At 37.0% G+C, this 25,769-nt stretch overlaps 1 protein-coding gene across 2 annotated transcripts in view; it reads right to left on the bottom strand.

Moving 5' to 3' along the window:
* Positions 1-5,556: 5,556 nt before the first annotated feature.
* Positions 5,557-25,769, bottom strand: part of tox (thymocyte selection-associated high mobility group box) — a 58,543-nt gene continuing 38,330 nt past the window's right edge. For both annotated transcript variants that reach the window (XM_081373428.1, XM_081373429.1), the window contains 7 exons: positions 21,552-21,797; positions 15,736-15,987; positions 14,247-14,477; positions 12,583-12,663; positions 11,673-12,041; positions 7,195-7,343; positions 5,557-7,099 (listed from right to left, as the gene is read on the bottom strand). In XM_081373428.1, the coding sequence (XP_081229554.1) occupies positions 7,063-7,099; positions 7,195-7,343; positions 11,673-12,041; positions 12,583-12,663; positions 14,247-14,477; positions 15,736-15,987; positions 21,552-21,797 (1,365 nt within the window). In that variant the 3' untranslated portion in view covers positions 5,557-7,062. The remainder of the gene's footprint in view (positions 7,100-7,194; positions 7,344-11,672; positions 12,042-12,582; positions 12,664-14,246; positions 14,478-15,735; positions 15,988-21,551; positions 21,798-25,769) is intronic.

Here is a 25,769-nt window from a genome sequence, read left to right as displayed (position 1 = left end):
ATTCACATTCAGATTTATATTTAGTATGAAAATAAATAGCAAGCTGTAATTTTGCAGATGCTTTCATCTAAAGTGATTTGCAGTTCTCTAATTACAGTGGCAGGCCCCCTGGAGCAACCTGAGGTCTCACACACACACACACACACACACACACACACACACACACACACACACACACACACACACACACACACACACACACACACACACACACACACACACACACACACACACACACACACACACACACACACACACACACACACACACACACACACACACACAGTACATTACATATAAACACTGACAAGTAAAACAACTGGTTTCATATAGAATATGCATCTAATTGTATATCACTTATGCAGTCCAGACTCCAGGGGGAAAGTTAGTTACCATTTGAGTGTACAGAATGTGGCTATTGTAATGCACATGGAGAAGTTTTAGCAGAGTGTTTTATCTCTTATACAGGAAGCTGTTGCACATGCTCTGATGAAACAAGACATAAATTACTTAACATGCTGCTGCAAGCTGATTCACTATTCAGTGAAGTGGCAACATTGGTGAAGAAAACAGGATTACACAATATAGACGAGCTCAAACAGGTTACTATAATAATGAAAAACAGTCACCTCTTGCAAAGCCAGTCAAATAAAGGTCAGAACATTGGCTTTATGTCTGTTTCTTTAAACATCAGAATTTGTATTTTTTAAGATGGACCTTAGTTGAATTGATATCTTTTATGTCCTAGTTCTGTTTCTCCCACCAGCACTTCCAGAAGCAATGCTGGCTCATTCTCAGAACATGTTACCATTTGTGCTTAAAGCTTGGTGACAGTTGTTTTATTATAATTAACGCTAACCCTAAAGCAATACAGTAAAGTGCAGTAGTATCAGGGTTTTGCCATGTCTTGATAGAAATGAGTTTGTCAAAGGTACAATATGTAAGATTTTTGTAATAAAATATTAAAAAATCACTTGCACAGTGTGATATATTTCTTAGTTCCCAAAGATTTTTAATTTCAGAGAAATTCCAATTTGAAATATTGGCTCGTCCCTGGTCATTGTTGCCTGTCAATGACGTAATATCCATGTTATCCCTGGTTTCCGCTTGTACTGCCATAGTAACCATGGCGACAGACGTGGACAACTAAGTTACGTCTAGCGGCACGCTCACGCTGTTGTTGTTTCGTTCAAACATTATGGACCATGGAAATAAAACGAGGATCAATATCGCCGTGGCGTTTTCGAGATGCCGAGAGCTCCATGTCCGCGACTAACTTCGACTTGACAGAGCTTCACGAGTCACGACTTCACAGGGACGCCCCTTTGCATGTACTTTATTAGATAGGTGAGCAAATGCATATAGAACGAATCAATGTTATATAGCTCAACATGATGAAATGTTAGAATATGATCAGTATGTTATTCTAATGTTGATCTAGCTTACTGTTAGTCTCATACAGCCAACAAACTAACACATAGAATACCATTATAACTTTCAACACACTCAAATGCACTTTAGTGTGATAGTGTAGAGCAAGTGAAACAGCGCTGCGTTACCTCACAAGTTTCATTCGTCTAATAAACTGACCTGTGTGAGTAGTAATTCTGCACTTGCGGGTAGTTCGGTAGAATGAAATTTATTATATCCGCGGGACTCGCTGATATCTGTCTCTCATTAGCAAACCCTGCTTCATACCACAGTCATGTTAAAAACATCAATGTATTCACTCATCAATAAACATTATTTTATTGTCTACGCCTTTGTTATTGTAAGAGGTTAGATATTGTATTGTATAAAAATGACATATTGTAACTTTAAGTTAAACGTACAATATGTAATTTTTTCGCCGCTAGGGGTCGATAACCTATTTACAATAACAAAGGCGTAGTTTGATGACGCAACATTTGCTAAGAACTATGGATCTTGTCGTCAACGTCAAGCCGACCAATCTAATAATGTTTATGGATGACTGAATACATCGATGCTTTTATCATGACTGTGATATGAAGCAGTTCGGGATTGCTAAGAGACAGCTATCAGCTCCAAACGCGACGCGAGTCCCGCAGATATAAAAGGAATATGGACATTTCATTCTACCGAACTACACGCAGAATTACTACTCACAGGTCAGTTTATTAGACAAATTAAACTTGTGAGGTAACGCAGCACTGTTTCACTTGGTCTAACATTACACTAGCACACTAAACTGCATTTGAATGTGTTGAAATTAATGTGTTAGTTTGTCTGTATGAGACTAGCAGTAAGCTAGATCAACATTAGAATAACATACAGATCATATTCTAACATTTTATCATTGTTGAACTATATAACATTGGTTAGTTTTATGTAAATGTGCTCACCTGTTTAATAAAGTACATGTAGGAGCGGTCGAAGTCTCGAACGTGGAGCTCTCGTTTATATACTGTCTATATACTGTTATATACTGGGAGCTCTAGGCATCTCGAAAACGCCGCGCTGATATTGATTCTCGTTTTAGTTCTCCTTTTTTATCCAAAGTCTGCTTGCCATGGTCCATAATGTTTGAACGAAACAACCACAGCGTGCAGATAGACATTACGAACTACACAGTTGTCCATGTCTGTCGCCTTGGTTACTATCAGAGGGCTCTGGTTACTATGGCAGTACGAGCGGAAACCAGGGAGAACGCGGATATGACGCCATTGACGGCGACAAAACGGAAATAAAGAAACGTGCCGTGTCTTCGAATTAAATTACAAATTTCTCCTGGTTTGAAAGTTGTTGGAAACAGTCGGGATAATGTAAGTACACAACTAAAAAATATATATAACACAGATATAGTGATTTTTGCTAATTTTAAAGCAAAAAAAAATTACATATTGTACCTTTAAGAGGTGAAGGTAATGGCTGTTTAATGACCTTTAAGGCACAACATGTAAGATTTTTGGATTAAAATCTCCAAAAACCACTAGAATAATGTTATATGTTTTGCTGATTTGTGGATTACCCAAAATGTTTCAAACAATGTTTAAATCCAGAGTATTGAGCTATTTTAACCAGTGTAACGGCCTGTGTCATTCCGTCGCCTGTCATTGACGTCATATCAGTGCTACCCTTGATTTCGTAGAAATGTATTCAAATGTATTTTTTGGTATGATTGTTTTGACCAAGTAACAGGGCTATCCCACAATTTTAATTAATCAAATAAAGTGACCTGTATGAGTAGTAATGCAGCATTTTCGGTTTTATTAGAATAAAATTAAATAATGTGAATAATGTTTGCTCTAACTGTTGCTCTGGTCTTCGTCAACAACACGCGCTTGCACCCCCTGCTGGTGAGGTAGACGAACAGCAGCTGCTTTTCCTGCAGTTCCTGGATGTCAATGTTGAATTTACTGTCGAATTTGAACCACTGAATTTGTGGAAGCGAATTTGCAAAACGAAATAAAATGGACCAAAAATTGCCTGTTGAATATTATAGGTGGTATTTTTAAACCGTTTGACTATTTTGGAAGTGAAATATGAAAGGTGAATATGAATTATTGAATTTTTAATAATGAAAATGTGTTTGAAATGTTTTGAATTGAAATATTCACAGCTTAAATATTCAACCATGCTGAATTTCAGCCCATAAAAATGCAAGCCCTAAAAATACAATGCATTAAAATGCAAGCATGGTTAATGCAATGCCTTTTTTTTTTTCAAGTAGTGCAATTCAACAGGCTTTTTGTTTCAAAAACATTTGGCATTATTTTACTTCCATAAAGATGACAACTCCCATGATTCCACGCTCATTCACGGCTTCATCAAGCTATGCCTTTGCTATTGTTTTGAATAAGCGACCTCTAGCGGCGAAACTTACATACTGCATTTGAGCAGTACAACCGTGTTCAACATTGAAGTTCTTGAGCAGTAAAATGAGCATTTAAAAATGATTTCTGAAGGATCATGTGGCACTGAAGACTGGAGTAATGATGCTGGAAATGTAGCGCTACCATCACAGGAATAAATTACCTTTGAAAATATATTCAAATTGAAAACTATTACCCACAAAACCTTGTGTCACAGAAGGAAATTATGTAATGATGATCTTAATACATACTGAAAAATGATTTTCAATTTCAGTATGTGCTTTTTGTAATTAGTGGAAAAGTATGTGACTCAAGATTCATTTCCTCTGAATTCAATTTTTAGGCGTGGATGGTTTGGCTTTCATTTACAAGAGCCAGGAAACCATGAGTCAGCATTTACATATCTTCAGTTTACAGTTAATGCATTCATATTTGTGTGTAGATTGTGAGACTTTTCAGAGAGAAGCAAAGTCTAGTCTTGATATTTTACATTATAGCAGTGATCAAGGGAATACAAGATAATTGTGGTCTAAATGAAAGGCAAAGCATAGATTTGTCCTTGGACACTTTATTAGCAACTGTGTTTGGACATTGAGCATATAGGAAAGGGTGTGGTTCAAGGGAGGATGATTTCTGTTTTTCTTTCTTTGATTCTTTGTTTTGGATGAAGTGATAAGGGTAACATTAGTCACCTATTGCACCATCTGGTAGTCCCACATAGTAAATCAAATTGTTGCTCACAGAGACAAATTACCAAATTAAAAACAGGTTTACCTGGAAAATGAATCATTTAATAAAAAAAATAATAAAAAAAAAATAGCCTGTATGAATTATATCAGCATTTATCTGTTATAACAACCAGTAAGATTCTTTGTACTCGCACCGTAGATCACACTGGCCCGCTGCTATTCTGCCTTTGGCCACGAGATGGCAATATTTTGCCATCACTAAAAATGAACTACAACGGTTTCAAAAACAGCGAGGTGTTCAGAATAATACAGATAGTCGATTAATCCTTCTTTAGCTTCTAGTGAGGCTGGACGTTGTCCAAATAGGGTTTTAGGTCAAGAGGAAGTTCTATTTATGAAACCTAACTTTGACCTTGCTTTACCCTAAACTACAACTGATAAAACACTATCAGCTGTTCATAATTGTTTTATGATTTGTACTTGCACGAACAAGTGTAAATAATGAACCTACTATTTCAGGTGTGTTCATTTGAGTAACCAACAGTGAAAGACGTGAATAAAATACATGATATTGTCAGGAGAAAATACTGGCTCCTCTCCTGCATTATGTTGAGTATGTAGTATGCAGCAGCTATATTACATACAGCCATTTTGGAGACATAAACATAAATAGGACAAAATGGAAAAGTCAAAAAACAAGTTCAAAAGGAACCATTTAGAGCGAGATAAATATGTAAAATCCTAAGTGATTCCGTCTATGGCAGCTGTACGGCAGGAGAGGAATGCGGTCTTGACATTGGGAGGTTTATTTGTGCTGTGTTCATGGTTGGAAAATGGATTGTTGTTATTACGTTCTGTATCAACAACACTGTGACCCAGTTATGAGATACGAGTGAGGAAGAGAATTAGTGTTCATTATACATAAACTTAAACTTGACCTTTCTCAGCGGAAAGGAATTATGAGGTTAGAAATGTTACTCAATACAAATATTATGCCCTGAATTCCTCGCAATGAAACACTCGTGACACTCGTTGATTAATTACTGCACAAAAATGCAGGTTTGCCTTTATTTATTTTCAAACACAATAAAAACTAAATAAGAATTATTCACATTGTTGCCTGGATCAATTCTGTCAAAACAAATGAACAGAAAAACATCCCTGGAACTCTAACATAATTACTCAGAAAACACCTACAGTTATTTTTTTTCCTTCATAAATAGGCGCAAACAAGTACCATAAAAAGATCTCATATAGACACAGTGTAGAGGAATAGTAAATGATCAGCCATATGCCAGGGTTATACAGCAACTCTCCAATCTGCCACTGTTTCTTCTAATTAACACCATATAAGCATCTGACAGTTTCATACACATAGTTTGGATGAAATTAATCAATATGCCAGAAGTGATACAAAAGAATTATTTTGTGTAATACAAAATAAACTTTTCTTTAATGAATCATTTCATGCCACCTCACTGGTTGATGCCATCAACCTTTACCTTCTTAAACTTGGGAAAAGAATACTTCTTTAGTCTCTTTTGTCGGTCCAATCAATGGCGACTTCCGATGCCAAGAAACTACTCCTCTTGGCTAATTATCCCTTTTCGAGTTTTAAACGAACTGGTGTGGTCCAATTCAAAATCACATTGTTACTAGAAAAAAAAAAAAAAATGAAGTCTTATACTCTAGGAGTAACACAGATTCTATTTACAACTTGAAACGAGGGCTGCTTGAAACAACCCGTCTGGCCGTTCATAACGTTCCTATGAGCGGCTGTTTTATACTTACAACAGAACTCTGTTTCTAAGGCAGTTGACTAGAAAAGATCATTACAGAGAGGAAGAATGATACGACGAGAAAGAGTGTGGAAAAGAGAGGGGCGAAAGCAGGAGTCATATCATCCGCATTCTTTTTTGTTGCTTTTTTTTCTTCTTTTTTTTCTTCAGATTGTGATTTTCCTCTTTGTACAAAAAAGAAGTTCTGTTTTGGTTCTCGTTCCGCCGTTTGTCAGCGAGAGCTTGGAGTCTCCGACACGCGGCGGTAAGTGCTTAGGAACTGATGGATCGACAACCTTCCTGCGAGGCAAATTGACCTACGCAACGTCTTAAAAACAATAAACAATCTCCAATAAAACACACGTCTACAGGGGGGTTTCCATACATGGCCTCTTATTAGGTACGCAATGAGGACGCGGAACAGTAGGAGGTAAGTCAATATCATTAGAGAAGTGATTGCATTTAAACAAATTTTAGCATTCAATTTACATGTTCATGCTTTCGATGATTTAAACTCTATTTTAAAGATCCAAAAGGTCTGAATGTCAGAAGCTAGAAGGAAATTGCAAAGCCACCACGGTAGGGTGCACTAAAGTGTGAGCCATGAGAAAGAAAACATTCAAACGTTGTTTTGCTGATGCGTGGATTGTGTCTAGTCTAAAATAAGGCCTGGATAATTGTTCAGGCCCTGAATAGCTGTACTGGGATGAGGAACTGCCTTGGTCCTGTGAGCGTGAAGGAGCGTGAGGCTGGACATGTCGATCAGGTCAGGTACAGGGCTTTGTCCCTCTGCAGAGCCCTGCGAAGGCAAATACGAACAAGTCAAAATGGCTGTCAGAGAAATGTGCTTATTTTGCTGAGTGACTGTGATTGATCTCGCTAGTGTCCGCTCACCCGTTGCCGCAGTAGTCAGGGGTCCAGTCCAGGCCCTGGGTCGGTCCGTTCCTGCAGCCGGTGCGGTAGTCCATTGAAGGGGACAGGCCAGGTCCGGCGGATGATGTGACATTTACCATGTTCTGATACTCTGCCTGAAGGGGGAAACCCTGAGAGAGAGAGAGAGAGAGAGAGAGAGAGAGAGAGAGAGAGAGAGAGAGAGAGAGAGAGAACACAATAGCAGATTACATATGAGATCTTACACACTGCAGGTCCCACAGAGACAAGGCTCACACTGCAGAGGTATGAGAAGCAAGCTGGATCTGTTATATACTAATAATTATTCATATGTCAGAATAAATGATTTCAACACAATATGTCGTGCTGTTATTTTTGTCTGGAAAACACAAAAGTAGACATTTTTAAGGAATGGTTACACAGCTTTTGCCATAGAATAACAGCTTGTAGTGACCAGGGACTGTTCAGAAGTTGTTTTGAAGCCATACAATGGCTTTGTGTGGGGAATTTAAGTTTAAGTTCATTACTTAAGTAATAATAAGATTGGGATTGAATTTCTTTAGGATTTAAAAAAGGGAGAATTAGAAAAAAGAATGGCATTTTTGGGTCAGTAATGTTGTCATTGGCATATTGTCATTCAATAAAACAGTAATATTGTGAAATATACTTGTAGCTTTTTTCTATTTGATTATGTTTTAAACAGTAATTTATTCCAGTGATGACAAAGCTGAATTTTCAGCATCATCAGTCTTCAGTGTCACATGATCCTTCAGAAATCATCTAATATGCTGATTTGCTGTTTAAGAAATGTTTCTTATTTTAACCAATGTTGAAAACAGTTGAGCTGCTTCATTTTTTTGTGGAAACTTCTTTGATAAATAGAAAGTTTAAAAGAACAGCATTTATTTCAAATATTTATTTTTACTGTCACTTTTGATTAATGTAATGCATATTTGCTGAATAAAAGTATGAATTTGTTTCAAAGAAAAAAAACTTTTATTAATTTATTCAGAATGCTGAACTAACCTTCCTGTTTTTCCGAGAGAAACTCAAGCGAAGCGACAAAACAGCTCGTTCAAGTCTAATTCCAGCAAACATCCTACGCGATCTGAAGTGGACATGATGACAGTGTAACGCAAGCAGCCTCAAATGAGCATTAATGAGCAACTGCATTCGGTGGTCGACGAGGCCGGTGGGGGTAGGCGAAAAATAAACGAAGCAGATATTCTAATTTGAAGACTTCTTCTCTGTTCTTAGCCTAGGAAAGACTGCATGTGAAAAGGAAGTTAATCTCAGTGGTACACAAGAGAATCTGCCTGAAAGAGCAAGACAGCAGGTGGCTGCGTTTTTTTCCCCCTCCAGAGATTCTACCTATTCATGAATTGTTCCTCAAATTCTTCTCCTTCATTCGATCACAAAGGCTCCATCTGCCCCTTTGTGTCCCTCCCCCCCCAACACCGCCCCACCTCCCCCCAGCCCGCCTCGGCTCACCGAAAAAGTTGAACCGCGCGTTTTTGTTTGCTCTCCACAAATATGCAAAAATGAACGAGGATTATTACTCCCCTTTGGATTTAAAAACTCTCCCATAAAGGCAGGATCTGCGGAACAGGCTTAAGAACTCCCCAAACGGAGGAGAGAAAGCCAAGTTTAAGCATTCGTACTCTCCTCCAAAAGATTGACAGAGCTATACAAGGAGCCCTGTGGTAATCTAAAATTGGACTTCAGACAAATTCACACTATAATCTGCATGAAAATTAGACACTTTTTTTTTGCCTTATGACGATGATCATCCACAGCAATAGTTAATTTTCCTGCTGAGGACTGATAAAAAAGAAGCACAAGAAATTCAATCAAGTAGTTGCTCTTTTAAATACAACGTTTCCCAGAATTCCCAGCAGGCACAGGAAGGGAAACTTACAACAATATGCCTTTCATATTCAAATGTGGATGGCGAACTTTTTTGCGGCAACAGTTTGAATTAGAAATATGTTTTTCGGTTTCGTCTTTGATGGAATCTATACGTTCCTTAATGATTCCTATCAAAACATACAGCTCATCACTCAATGTCGGCGCGGCGCATCCCTCTGTGAAAGATCAAACCGCTGTCATTGGATAGCGTGTCACCTGTTCTCCTGACCACCTGATTCATCTCTCTTTATGAAGCTAATCCATGTTTACCCCAAGACAATGTGATTCTCCGCCCTCTCCTTCTCTCCAGCACCAGCCAGTCCTGCCTCCCAGCTGATGCTCATCTCTTAAAGAGCTTCCAGGCACAAGGGTGCTATTCATTAGGACCTCATTACAACCTCATCTCAATCCCACTGAAGTTCCAGCACAACTCAGGGCTATTAAGACATGAAACGGATCAACACAGAACTCTTAACGGCGTTGTCGCCGTCACCACGAGTGTCTAAGGAGACTCGGGCTTCAAACCTCTCTTTAACCACCTCTGTTTGAGATCTCTATTAGGGAAAGGAGGGTTTAATTAGCACTGATGCTAATAATGAGGCTGGGTGTTAACATAGTGCTGCGGTTGAAACACCCCCTTCTTCCTCACACGGTAAAACAGGACAGGCAATAAACACAGTGAATGTTATTTCAAAAGAGGTCGTTTTCTCTTTAATTAGATTTTTTTGGGGGGTTGTTTGTGTGTGAATGGGTAGACTAGATCCTTTATTTGCTTTCTCTGCTTTGCTGTTGTCTGCGTCCTCAAAAAACAACCTTCTCCTCCTATACACTTTAGCAGAGAACTAATTTCATTTCCTTCGGCCCAGTCTGAAAAACTGTTTTCATCAGATAGCTGAGGCGTTTTGTCTTCCACACTGATGTATTCATCAATCTCAATGTGAGTTTTTCTGTGCAACCTTAAGTCACATCCAAATCCTAATGCATCTGTTTATTACAGAGAGAAAATTGAAAATCTGTCTGTGTGATACGCTGGGATTTTTTTTGCACGGTGTGGACATAAAACAAGCTGGCAGATATTAATGGTTCTTCTCTTGACCTCATTCGCCGGTGCGAGAGATAGGCTGAAGGGGCCGGAAATGATGAAAAATGAAACGGTGCAGCATCTGCTGCATAAACAGCACTTCCTCCACTCTCACATTCATACACACACATATACTCTCCGCTATCTGTTCCACGATAATGTAGAATGGAAATTGGAGAAGTATGAGACAAGGCAGGTTCTTGAAGAGGTTCATGGAAAATAGATTGGCTGAGGAGCAAATCCTTTAATTGGCCCGGCCTGGTGTCTGTCATGCCTCTTTTTGGTCTTGCTTTAATAACAGTGAAAAGGCTGCTAATGTCTTTCTTGATTAAAGTCAACATGAAATAGAGTGCACAACCCATTTTACATCCTAAATGTGACATATTTCACAATAGAAGAAGAAAAATCTAGGGAGGGTCTTGATTCTATCCATTAGGAATTGACCGGATGGTGAAAAGTGCCCTCTACATGGTTAGATGGATGGGGTGAATTGGGTTACACTTTATTTTAAGGTGTCTTAGTGTAATTACATTTAAGTACTGAGTAATATTAATTAACTACGTGTACTTATTATTTAGGATTAGGTTTGTTGTAGGGTTAGTTGCATGTAATTATGCATAATTTATAGTTATTACTATAGTAACTACATGTAGCACGTGCAACAAGGACACTGTAAAATAAAGTGTTACCCAATTCACCCCACCCATCTAACCATGTATAGGGCACTTTTAACCATCCGGTCAATTCCTAATGGATAGAATCAAGACCCTCCCTAGATTTTTCGAATTTTAGCCAATTTAGATTCAATTTCATGCTAACTTTAAATTTGTTTGAAAGTATTTATTTAAATATTAAGGTTTTTGGATGTGGGGACTAGTGGTCAACTGATATGGCAACAAAAACTGTGTGTACACAGTCATAAAAAGCTAAATGAATATATTATTTAAATATAATTTTTGTGCCATGGCAAAATAAAAATTATGACTTAATATTTTTTCTTTTTAGCACTTTTTTTTAAAGATGTCTCATACTCAAAAAGGCTGCATTTATTTGCTAAAACATACTGTAAAACATTAAAAATTACAATTTAAATTTGTAATTGAATACATTTTCAAATGTAATTTATTCCTTTGATGGTAAAGCTGAATTTTCAGCATCATTACTTCAGTCTTCAGTGTCACGTGATCCTTCAGAAATCATTCTAATATGCCGATTTGCTGCTCAATAAGCATTACTTATTATTTTCAATGTTGAAAACAGTTGTGCTGAGTTCAAGAAAGTTCAAAAGAACAGCATTTATTTTAATAGACTATCTAGTTACATTGTCTAAACTGTCACTTTTGATCACTTTAATGTAGATTTGCTGAATAAAAGTCTAGTAGTGCACATATAGGAACTCACTTAAAATGTACAAAGTTTATTCAAAATTCAAAAGTATCTAAAAAGAAAAAAAAGCATTATTCATTGGCAAAAGCATCAGTAGATGTCTGACCTGGGCCATGGATGGGGAGTGCAGAGGCAGCGGGTGGCCGCTGAGCTGCTGCTGGTGCTGGTGCTGCTGCTGGTGCTGGTGCTGGTGGAGACTGAGGTGCTGGTGTAAGGGGGGACTGATCTGCAGCGGAGGGGGGGACGAGCCCGTCATGCTGCCCATACTCATGGGCGCGCTGGGCCGGGATGTGCCACCTCGGGCTAGGCCTGGCTGCATCGGGGGCAGATGGGGACTGAGCCCTGTCTGCTGGTGGTACGGAGAAGCCATGTAGAGACCAGGGTGAGACTGACCCGTCCCGGAGAAAACTGATGGCTTGGGCCCGAGCATCTGAGAGGCCTGTGATACCTTCACATCGCCTGGGTCATTGTAGCTCTAGAGAAAGTTACGAAAATATTTCAGTTGTTGGTTGCATTGTTGTTTTAAACAGTTTTATTTTTAAGCATGTATTGTGTCATTGTCTGCTTTTAAATGCCGGATGTCTGAAATGTTGCTTTTAAATATGTATATTTAAAATGACATCAAATCAAAATTTTATATCAACTTTAAATATATACGTATAAATACTTTATGTGTATAAAATCTAAATTGCAAATAAATTGCATGAATGTATAAATAAAAATATTAAATATATCTCTCTGTATTCCCCTTAGTCTTACTCGTAATATTTCCATTCAGGTTGTATGCCTCAAATGTTGCAACATTTATTAAATAATATTGGATTTCTTGCAAGCTACGACAGCGTGAGATGTTTTTATAACGCTGTCTTCATAATATTTCCATTCAGGTGTGCGAGAGGAGTCTCAAAAACATCTCTAAGCTGCCAAACAAGAACATCTCGAAATGTCCCTTCTCAAACGTCGCGATTATAAAGTGCGTACGTACGTGTATCAATCACCCAGAGTCATTTACGTACCTGAGACACGAGGCTCGCTCTGTACGCAGCCAGCTGTTTGAGGTACTCCTTCTTTGCGGTTTCTGTTTTTTTCTTGTACACCTGCCATGATAAAACAAACAAACAAAGAAAAAATATATTAAGAGGCCAAAGCTGTTCTTCATGTTCCTGTGCACAATTATTCTTAGAAATGGGATCTAATGGCAGTCCATTTATGAGCCATAATGCGTAATTGTTGTTGGAGCGCTGAAATGGTGCTTGAGTGCAGCCCACTTTATCCATCGCTTGTTCTTCTGCCTTTATGGACTGTCCATATTTCCCTTTCAGTTGGGGCATATGTGTAATTATTTGCCCATCAATACATCTGTGCTGTTATTACATCAACCAATAGACCTCTACTAAAAAGACGAGCAAAAGAGAGCGATAGAGAAAGACAAAAACAGCAGAGAGACATGATGTTCTTTTATCAGGCAAACATCCTCTCCTGAGGAAAAGTACTTTTAAGTGTTTTCATCAGCTTCACCGGCTGAGTGTTTTACATAGTAAAAATGAGTGAATCACGACTACAAAAAATAAAAGAATGACTGTAGATGCTGTCTGGTGGCTTCGGTGAGAGAAATGGGCACTTTCAGTTGTGTTTATTCTGAAATCAGAAGCAAATCTGGAAGTTCACACCCTAAACAAGAGCCTAGGTGTTAACATAAGTGCTAATCCTTTTCATCATCACTGCTTTCAATCTTAAAAGAAACCTTGATTATTAAACATTTTTTAAACATTTACAAGGTATTTACTGTACTACATATTTCACTTTTATATACACATTTGATTTAATGCACAGCAAATAAAAAGTATTACAGTGGTACACTAAAGTGTACCTTAAAGGGATAGTTCACCTAAAACTGAAAATCCTCATGTTACTTCAAACCTGTATGGCTTTCTTTCTTCTGTGGAACACTTTTTTTCTTTTTTTTTTTAACTATCTATTTTATGGGGACAGTTTTTTAATTAGTTACTTGTAATATTTCAAGTAGTATGAGAGGAACTATTCATTTTAAATAGTGACTTGAAAATCAACTTTTAAACCTGTTCAGAATACAATAAAATAACATAAAAAATAAAAAAAAATGCTGAAACCCATAATGCTGTTGTGAACTATGCTTTAAATAGCAATTTGGTGGTTAAAACAAAACTCAACATTACAGACTGTATTCCTGCTAAATGTGTACCGAAACTTGATTAAGCGATTAGCAGACCCCACAAAACTTTTCTTTGTTATATTCCAATGAAAAAAACTAAAACATGTCTCACATATTGCACTGTTTTCACACCTGACTTTAAGACTTCCCCTACATGCACAACCGCGCTGATGTTAGACCACAACACCACTTTGGAGGCAATGTTATTCTGTGATTGCACAAGGGGAAATCAGCAAATGTTCTGACCAACATGTGCGTCATCACATCTGCTGTCAAAACAAATCGTTATGCGGACATACTATTGTATATATATAGATAATATGTTAGATAATAAACAAAACATGTGCTGTGTATATAGAAGCACTGAGTAATCTAATGCCTGCTACATTACCTCAGTCTTTATGAGTCAGCAACAAGATCACAGCAAGATAAAGTAACTTTTTTTTTACATTTGCACACAAGCAAGGTTTATTCAAGAGAGAAAGTCACCTGTTTTTGTTCCTCGCCGAGACCGTCCCACATGGAGGCCACAATTTTGGAGACCTCTCCAAATGTGGCATTAGGATTTTGGCCTTTGATAGCTGCCTGTGTGTCTCTGAAGAACAGGGCATAGGCTGACACTGGCTTCTGAGGCTCGTTGGGGTCTTTCTTCTTCTTCTTCTTGGGGGTTTTGGGCTTCTTGGCCATGTCTGTGGCTGCTCTCTTCTCTGCCCCATTCATCTGAAAGGAGAGGAGCTCATTATAGTAAACAATAGATATCCAATTAGATTAAGCCATAATAACAGCTTTATGAATGAATCATCTTCCTAAAGCTAGTTAGTGAGCCTTGTTCAAAAGCCTGGAGCTATTTTTTAAATTTTAATGACTTCCGCGCTTTAGTCGTATATACCGGGTTCCCACGCGTTTTTACCAACGAATTTCCATGACTTTTGCAACTGTTTGTCATCTCTGATTAAGGATATTTTTAAATATTTTTTATAAAGATTTCACTGACAAAGAAAGATTTATAGCTAATTAAATATAAATTTTAGAACTGAGGATAACATGAAAAAATGATTTTGGCTATAGGGCATTGTAATTATTACATAATCATTTGTTCTCAATTATCATTGATTATGGACTGTGATCACTGTACACATTTCCTTATCATATAGGACTATCCAAATAAGGGAATTTTATTTGCATGTATAAATACCATAAATGCACATTTCATTTAGAAACAGTACTTTTTTATTGAAGTAAAATATTTTAGTTTATATTTATTTATTTTTATGTAAAATATTATGTTCTGCTCTGTGCAATATATATTTTTTAATTTTTTCCAAGTTCGGTGTGAACAAAGTATATCTTAAAGTGTATGTGTATTAAGTTTACACTTTAATACTTTAACTGTTTAATTAACAAAACAGACATTTAATTTAATTACTTGAATGACAATTAATCACCAGCCAAAGCCTCATACTTGTAACAGTCCTATATATCCATTTCCATGATATTTTAAGATTGAAGTAATTCAAATATCAGGTTTGATTGTGATATGACTTAAAATTTCCTTAAATTTGTGACGGTGAGACTACATCAACATGAGTAGCTACTGTAGTAATTGTGATGGTGTATGTCTCTTGACTTTTTTAATGCTGAACCGTGTCTTCCATGTTAGGAAACAATACAATAATATCTTAGCAGAGCACACAGACGGCCACACTATCAGGAGGATCAGTATTGATGTGGAGTTTTGGAGAAAATGTGCTGTATTTGGGCTGTGAAGAACAGACTTGAGGCAGATCAGTGTCTTAGCAAATCTGTGTTTAAGGAAACATGGCAGAACAACTTACTGAAAGGTCAGCAATGACTCATTCCTTTGAATACACAGTATTTTGCCACAGTGCATAAAATAGTACCTGAGCGTGTGTGTGTGTGAGGAAGATAAGCTTTTATATTCATGAGATCATAGAATGGGTAAAGCTCCCTCTCTCACCTTGACAGCATCATCTGCATCGTCCTCATGCACGGAGCTGGAGGGGGAAGGTGTGGCGGACTTGCTCTCTGGTGGAGATGGGGATCCACGGGTGCCATTGTTGTTGTTCAGACCCAACTGAGTATTGAGTTGTGACTGGTTGATTGTGGTCAGCTGACTTTGAGGAACCATGCCAGGTTGGATCCTGGGTCTATGCGTATCCACCTGAGGGTGGCCACCGTAACGCGAGTCAGAGTTGACCATCTGCTGCATCTGGAAGATTAAAAGAAAACTTTATTTTAAACAAATATACATAGGTGTTGAAATTAATATTTCAAATAACTAAACCAAACATGATGTTGATTACCACAAAAATAATTTGAATAAGGAATTTTTTAATAAAACAAAAAGCTTACGGTGAGGCGCTCTGCATTCAGTTGTCGACTGAGCACCATTTAATATTATTAGCTATTAAATAAAATTATTATTACTTATTAAAACTACAGTTGAATTCACGAAAGGACTACCTATACATACAAGGATAATCCTAATGTTAACTAGCACTTAATATCTCCATCCATACCTTATGACAGGTTTATATTTTCACCTTCCTGCTGCTGTGAATGCTAGGCTGTATCTGGGTGTATAAAACATTGCTTTTGTACACTGTATCTGGGGGATAAATCACTTCCGACAAGGACAAGCCCTGTAGTGGTAGTCTGTCACCTGATACTGTCTGAAGCAACAGGTGACCTGAAATGTACCCCACGCCCACCATTGTATGCCGCACAATGCCCCCGACAGGTGGAGCTTTGGGGTTAGAGGCCACAGGCATTGCTCTGAAAGACAGGTGACTCTGTGTCTCCCTCCCCACATAAACACTTCAGACACTCTGAACCCTCAATACACTAAATATACTGGGATTGTCTTCTATCAGTCTATTATTGAGTGGTGTTTGTTCTAAAAAAAAGTCACTGCCATGATATTAGGTTGTTCCTCAATTTTTTAAATTTCAATTAAGTAATTCAAATTAAATAAAGTTTTACATTGAATATATGAGTTTATACAGTTTAATTTATATGATTTAATTATATATTTTATACTATATATGTATAGTTTTATTTTACAGTTTAATAGAAATATATATATATATATATACTGTATATACAGTTTGATTTTCAGCCAATAGCACTTTCATATGTTCAACGTATTCAGTTGAATACATGAAAGTGTTTTTATGTCATGTCATGAAGCATCTGATAAACTATTAATTTCCGAGAATTCAGCGTGCATCCAAACGCAATTGATTTAGTTGCAAAGGACTAATGACGTGACATTAAACAGCAATGGGGAGGAAAACCTCTAATACAAGAGGTTTTAACGGTTAACTGACTAATCATAAACTGACACTGGTGAAAATGTCAAGTTCTCATGAAATGGCTCCTGGGGGGGAAATCGCAGTGGAAATCTGTTCAACTTTTTAGTGTTTAACCATTACAATGTTAATGGACAGGAGAAAGTTTCGTTTTTCAGCGAAATGCGTTCACCTTCATATACACACCTCGTTAATACGCTCCGTGTTTCCAATGTTTTAACCCATCCCACTCGATTTCTTGTGAAACATCTGTCTTTTCTTGAGGGGGACTTTTTTCTGCTAGTTAACCCAGACAATACCCACCTTGTGTGGGGTAATAAGACAATGTGGTCAGTTTTGTGTGTGAAAACACACTTCAACTTGAAAACCACGCACGCTATTAAAGGTCACCTTTCTTTTTCATGGTAAAACAAAACTTAGAGGCAGGACACGCTTTCTGACAGAAACTAAGAGTGAAATCAAAGACAAATTGTTTAATCATACAATAACTAGTGAAATTTCCCAATGAGAAAAACTTTACGACAAGAGGATCAACATGGCTGCGGAAAAAACCCTCAAATCGCATTTGTCAGAGTGAGGTTGTGATGGTATTTATCATCTGAGCTCACCATTAATCTCCACCACACAGAGGACAAAGGCTTGCCAGGGATGAATAGAGGTCACGTGACGAGGTCACAGACAAAAGCCCTAAAGGTTGCCTGTTCTGCACTTTTTAAGTTTTAAATAACAAATGGCTGCCTGGGCTGGCTGTTTTTTCATCAGATCCACTGACCCGTGCTGCAAGGGAGGTCATACTCATTTGATATCAATTTCCTTTAAATCACAGGGCAAATTGTAATCACACGTACAGTATGAGACTATTTGCATGCTTATCTTCCTATAGTGCACGACAGAGACGTATGAAAGGGACGCGAGAACCCCAGCTTTCCATGGAGTCCAATGACATTTTAAAGGGAGGAAAATAATGTCTACTTTACTCCGGCTGTCACTTCAGGGGCACTTTCATGTCCTTCTGTTTCCATTAAAAAGGTATAAATAGCTTAAGTGCTGGACTAGATCAGAGCCAATTGTTTGCTCTGGGTAATAAAACCACAGCCCAATGATAAGGACTTTTTCAGGCAGAGTAATGAGGGTGTATTTCATGTCCTTGTGTTACTGTAGATCTTTATAAGCTAAAACACACACTGGCTTTTTGTTTACCCTTTCGATCGTTCGAATGAATTTGAAATATATTCTGGAATAATCGTAGCTATTAATTTCTTTCCTCTGAAGTTAATCCGCTTCAGAATCGCTGTTATTTTTTATTAGTAATAATAGCTTGTCACAGTCTACACGATGGAAAACACCCAATATTTATGACATGCAGGAGTACATATGAGAAGTGAGGTAATTTGGAGTATAAAAGCTTAAAGCCGTATTACGCCATCTGTCATTTGGACATGCCGGTGTTTAATTGCTTTCGCTTGAATTTTCCACAAACGCACGCAAATACCTGTCTCTTATTAAACTTCACTGTAAATGATCTATGCAAAAGCTGTCTAATAGAAGTAGCTTGTCACGCTGCACTTTCAAGGTCTCGAATGTTTTGCAGTGCACAGCAAAGAGCTGCAAACTGTAGGCTTTGCTGCAAATTTGCAATAAATGGAGATTTATGTCCATTACTGTTCCTTTTTTTTTATTTAGGCCACTGCTGGATGAGGATTTAGTGGCTTTTGCGCTGATGATGGACGATCTCGAAGCTTTTTACCGCTCACGCCCTCTCTCTCTCTCTCTCTCCTCCGCTGTCAGCTCTGTTTAGATTTGCACATTTTACACACATCAACTTGTGCTTATTTAAGCGGACATGTGGCTTTCTGGAAAGCAAACTTCACCTGAGCATTTCCAATAAATTCGTCGCGTTTCATGCGAATCACCGAGCTCATCAGAACGGCCCGATGAGATCTCATCTCTCACATTATACGTTTAAAAAGAAGCCTTCCTCGTTTCTCGGGACTAGGGGATCCATTTAGCTATTCTCTGGCATTTACTTTCATTCTTTTTAATGGAACGAGGGGGAGGGATGGTGAAACCTTATGAGATAATTTTCCTTTTAATCTAATAGTTTTTAAGGTGAAGCACATTTCACTCAACTATCTCTGCTGGCTAAACAATGCAAGCTCTGAGACCTATACAATGAATGCAAAATGTGAGAGGCACATAAATGCACTCTCTGTTCCACCAGAGAAGGCAGCTCCAACAGGCTAATGCTGAGAGAAAATTAATTCCATCAGCTAGCTCTTTCATTCTCCACTGCAGCTACAAGCTCTCTGTCCCGTTGCCTGGCAACCATAATTCATAGCCGCTCTAAATGGATGTTCTCCAAGCACTGAGAACATTAAGGTGAAAAGAACAAATGCCTTTGTGAATCTCAATATCTTTCAGTGTGCATGTCACTCTGTGTGTTTTTTTTACCCACCCATGTGTATGTTATTCTTTAAAAATCCATTTGATGTAAGTTTAAGAGGGGCACTACGGAGGTGCATTTTCCCAAAAAGAGTAACAAAGGAATCGAAAATATTGGTCGTACCATTTTTCCCTCTTACGGCAGTTGTAATTTCGCCTTCCGATAAATCATTTGTGCGAATAGCAAATAAATAAAGGTCAAGATTTTTTTTTTTAAATGCACAAAAACAAGGCTCAATATTTAGGTTTGGCCACCAAACATGAAGTATGTGGAAAACAATAGGTGAGAGATGATGAAGAGGAGAAGTTTCAGTTTGACTCGAGCGTCAGATCAGCAGCACATCTAGCATTCATCTTCAACCACAGTTAGTCACAGCTCACCAACACTTCATATGTGTCATAATAACATTATGAGGTTTCTTGCACTTAACCAAAATTTAAAGTTTGGGTTTCATTTCTGCAGAAGTGGCAGCGATTTGTAGATGTCTGTAATTGATATCAATATAATACAAGAAAAAGACAAGAGAAGCATGAGGTGAAAAAATAAGTTAGCAAACCAAATAAAATCATTTTAATATGTAATCTATCTTTATATCAAATATTAAATCTAATATAATAATCTTAATATAAACAATGTCATGCACAGATATTCTAATAATGAATTATTATATTGCAATAACCATATACTTCTGATTTATTTATTTTTCTAGGATTCAAAAGTTCATTTTTTTAAATCTACAGTTTCTGAATGTACTGTACAACTATCTAGTACAGCTACATGGCAAGCAGAATGCATTAGGGGGAGTGCCTTGATGCTAAATTATATTTAATTAACTTAATCCAACGGGGAATTTGGCATTGTTTCACTGTGCGTTAAATCACATTAGCTCTCATTTGCTGGGTGCTATCTCAATCATTCTATATGCCGCTCCAACCTCTTATAATCTCTGTTGAGGTGTTTCATTGGTGTCAATTAAATCATTGTTTGGGCACTGAAACGACTTTCCTGTTGCGTAATTCTGTCATGCAAAATGCATTAGTGACATCTCAAAGGAAAGCATGTGCATCTTACAATGGAATTTCCTCCATACACAGAGAAACAGTATTTTTGGTACCTTTCCATACTATATTATATGGAAGCACATTTCCACCTCAGAGTACAAAAAATGTAAAATAGGTAACTGTAACTGCTTTCTCTTGATGCAAAACCCTCTACGTCCTTCTGACATTTTTCTGACATTTTCTTTTAAATGAGCATATGTATGTTTTTAATTTGACTCTATCAGTGACATTTTTGAAAATACCTAAACATAGGAGCCTGATAAAAATGCTCATTTAAAAGAAAAATGGCAGATGGACTTTTGCATCTGAAGTATATATATATATATATATATATATATATATATATATATATATATATATATATATATATATATATATATATATATACTCTTCATATATATACATATGTATATATATATATATGTATATATATATATATATATATATATATATATATATATATATATACTTCAGATGCAACACAATGTGATTTGAGATAAATCACATTGTAATTTATAAAGATGAAATTATGAGAATCAAAGTTTCTATATATCAAATATATATTCTATATCATAGTTTCTATGTATATATATATATATATATATATATATATATATATATATATAATAATATCTTGCAATGTACCTAAATGCTTTTGTGACATATAGAAACTTTGATTCTCATAATTTAATCTTTATAAATTACAATGTGATTTATCTCAAAATCACTAAATGTGACATTATATTTCACAATCGCTGCTGTGTCACTTTATGACAATGTGACTTTATATGTCACAATGGGATTTTAAATCATGCAATTGTGACTTTATTTCTCATAATTTTGGCTTTGTATCTCACAGTATGACTACTACTTTTAAACCGTATCCATTAATTACCCTTTTAGGCAGAAACGGGCTTCCATACGCCTCAGGTCTTAGACAGAGAGCACCAGTACTCACCACTGAGAGGGAGTTGGTGAGCAGACCGCCATCTTGACCCAACATGTTGGGGACCGACATGCCGGACAGGTCCATTCCTTGCAGGTGAAAGGGGTGCAGTCCGTTCTGGGAGACAGGGGGGCAAAGGTGATGGTACGTTCCGGACTCAGACTCGGGCAAGTGTGCCAGCATGTGTTCGGGGAGGGTGGGGGGAGTGATAGGCGGGATGTTGAAGTCTTCGTCCCCAAGACTGGGCACTGGGTAGGACTGTTGGAATGAACAGAGACACAGCACACAAAGGTTACGTGACCTGTCAGAACACTGATTGGCTGATTACAAAACCACAATTCTGACTGGTCATTAGTGATGATGAATACAATGCATTTTTCATGTCTATTATCATTTATTCAGAGGTAACTATAAAATAACCTGATAAAGATGGTATCAAATTTTAAATCTCCCAGCATAAAAATGACATTGTAACTTTAAAATGGAAAAGCGAGTGAATAGATGGTGAAGTGCAATGAGCACTCTTGTCAGAGAGTCTCCAAAGGCAGCATGAAAAGGCTTTCCAAACAGTTAGTTTGAAATACTGCACAACAGGGGGTCACCCGTAGGCTAGAACAAGGACAGACTGTCCATTTGATACTTATAAATAAGAGAATGAAATGGGTTACAGCACGAACAGAAAAATCTTGTTGAAAACCAACATTCTTTGATGTTCTATATTCTGCCACTGAAGCGATCCTGCTATGGCAATGATTCACGCTGTATCAATAACAGAAAAAAGACTAATCACAACTATATACGCAGCAAATCAAATGCTGAATAAAGTACATCAAAGTGCACTGCACATTACAGTGATCCATTCATACTATTTGAGCCTTTGAGGAAGTAAAATTATATGCAAATGGTCAATCAATCTCATTAGACTATAACAAAAGGCTGCTTTTATGAGGCTGAACAGTCACTTGCGCTTGGCTGTGAAGTTTGCTTTGGCTGCCTTAAAACAGCCCGTCCTGCACGCTGCCTCCTCCAGCCCCTGTCACTTTAGACTGTGATGAAAAAGATGTAAAGCAGATAAGGAGATGAAAGGCCGTACAAATCCAAGCAAAATCATAAATTATTCGGTAAACACTTTACTTGGAGTAAAATACTGTAGAAAAATATATACAGTTATCAGAAGGCATAGAGATGAAGTTTATCATTGGTACCAAAGGCAAGCCGGAAAACACATCACGGCGAACACTTCACGAAACGCTAACCGTGAATGTGCCTCAGCCTCTGACTCGAAATGACTCAAACGATCCCCCTCTCTCTCTCTTTCTTTTTTTTTTTTTTTACCTTGAAAGGGGCTTCTCTTTTCTGCTGCTTTATTATCTCTAATACATAGCTTTTATTTGCAGCAAACTAAATGAACCTGTCAGACAGCCAACTACAGGCAATTAGGTATGAAATTGGTTCCAAATTCAAACTCAACTCAAATAACGGTCCAACTGTTACTTTTAAGGATTGCAATAATCGTTTTAATGAGCTTCCTACTTCTGCCTCTAAAAGCCAATGTATCATGCTCATTTGCATATTTGATTGTGTTGTGCCTCACAGATGTCTGCGTTTGTTTGCGGGAAATATGCTGGCATAATTCATACAGTAAGGCCCTTAGAGGAATGATTTGACTGCCAAATGAAAAAAAATAAATCACATAGAACAAGATGACTGTTTGCAGTGGCTTGCATTGCTGTTGATACATGCGAGTAACGTACTTATTTGTGTAATTATTGTCGAAAGAAGGAAAATAAATAATTATTTTCAGGTAAAAATTATATAAATAAATAAGAGCAGGAATGGATAACAGTTTTGTCGGCTCGAGTCGAGGTGCGATTGTTTATGTGTTCTAACGGTACATGATGTTTTTTGGTATCCTGTCTTTCTTTTTTTACACTTTCCTTTTTTTGTGACACTGAGGTGCGTAAACAGGCAGCCAAGAAAGAGAACACAGGAAATAAATAACACTGTGCTGTGGTGTGTGGCTCTGAAAAAAAGTGAAATGCACAAAAATTAAGAGATATTGCAAACATTTCCTACATCTGTCTGTTTTTGTTGTGAAAAAGAAGATGTTAGATGAGGCCGCGAGTACAAACATATCAAAACATGCTGTCATCTGATGCTGATCTACTTATTGAACTGGAAACTGCAAAAAAAGTTCCAGCTAATCTGAATAAATGCGTTTTCTGAAGCAACGTGCTACGAGTCAGTTAATTTTTCCAATTCCAACCTCTTGTTTAAACATCCTTCATTTTTCAATCTGTAGTCATGTTGTTGGTAATTTAAATATTTTTGTATCATATAATGAAACCTGAATCAGATCATTTCGAAATGAACTAAATGAATATATTCTGAGTCATATATATATAATACATATGTATAAATGAAAATAAATTCTGAGTCAGGATTGTGGGAAATTACCCTCACAATTGCTGTACATTCAGTTCAGTGTTTACTATTCATAATTCAGCTACATTCAGACCGCTATGTATAATTTTAACATAATTTAGGTGTGCGGTTTTCCTCTAAAAGGCTATCTTTCATTTAACAATAAATGGAACATGGAAGAAAAACAACAATTTCAGTGTAAATGAGGACTTTGGATGACACATAGTTTCCGACCAACCCTCATTCACATTACATGCAAAGGAGGGGAAGGAGAAGAAAATGACAAATTTGAGATCCACAACGTGCAAGTCCTTGTCCATTTTCGTGTGACATCATTTCGACTGGACAACAAATCTCTCAGGGAGGTGATTGCCTGTCAAATAGCACAAGGGTAATGGGACTGGTGGGAGATGAATGGCAAATGAGCAGGAGAGTCATTTAAATCTACTATCAATTACTGATGATGGTCATGATGGCTGTATGGAATCATTGTCTATGGGCGACTTCACAGCCAGCAGTCAATCAAAGCTTCACAGCGGAGGGGGAAAATGAAATAAACTTGGGGAATAGTCATGGATCTGATGCGGTTTACACTGACAATAAGGAAAGAAAGGAGAGAGAACTCTTGTGTTTTTAATATAGTGTAGTGAATGAGTGGCAGAAATGCTTCACCAGCAGAAATTATGCATTAAATTACTGCAGCCTCACAATGGAGATGTGAATTGTTTATAAGCCTTCCATCTTGACAGGCGTAAATCAGCTCGTCATTATGAAAGAAGAGCACATGTACTGAGATATGAGGTGGATGAGAAAAAGCACATTTTGAGATAAGATATACGGTCCATCATTATGCCACAAAATGCATTAAAACAAATTTAGGACGATTCTGACGATTTAGAAGGATGGGTGAGACTGAGGCTAGTTGTCAACTGGGGAAGCTGTATTCCAGTTTTTAAATCAAATGTTTTTTTATCTCTAGCTGTGGTTTTGTATATTGGTTTCAAACCCCTAACCACTTCAATTTCGAATAATAATTTTTTTATCATTTTAGTAATAATAAAAAACATTTATAAACATGATCAATTATGTGAAAAAGAACAAAAACATTTTAAATAAATGTAGAAAATTGTTTTGGTTATTATTAATTTTCTTAATAATAAAAGGTCTTTTTTATTATTCATTTTTGTGAATTTTACATGTTGCCATTTGAAACATTTTATATCGGCACAAGATTCATTGATTGTTTTGTGTTTCAAAATTGTTTTAATGATTTTAACAGTAGGCTACTTCCTATAATTGACAGTGGCATTTTCATTGTGACAATTAACCCCATAAAATGTGACAATATTCCCCAGTATCTGTGCAAAAATATCAATGAGTATTAAATTAACTGTGTCTTTTCTCTTGGGCATTTATCCCTTTACTGCATAAATGTGAAAATGCACTTTCCAAACTTAAATGGTTGTAATTCATAAATGCTTTGGAATACAGATTGGTCTCTTTTTAAAGAAGACACTCACTTAAAAAAATTAAAGTGTAAAAAAGTTATACAAGTTTAAGTTAACTGTGAAACAAATGTACTGTACTAAACATTTAATATATTTAATTTTATTCAATATATATTTCCCAAAATAATTTTTACTATAAAATTGCTATAAAATCAAAACCATATGTCTAACCAAGTTGTGTTCCAAATTTGAAGTTGATATCACAAAAATTTAAGTTCCCAAAGATTTTAAGGTGCTATACCAAAAATAGCCACCTGGTGACACCCATATTCCATTAATTTTTTCTCCTGTGACGAAT

Source organism: Scardinius erythrophthalmus (genome assembly GCF_964197995.2).
Source record: "Scardinius erythrophthalmus genome assembly, chromosome: 9".
In the NCBI taxonomy this organism is placed as follows: Eukaryota; Metazoa; Chordata; class Actinopteri; order Cypriniformes; family Leuciscidae; genus Scardinius; species Scardinius erythrophthalmus.
Note: the sequence above shows the minus strand (reverse complement) of the source record. Positions and strands in the feature narration are given on the sequence as shown.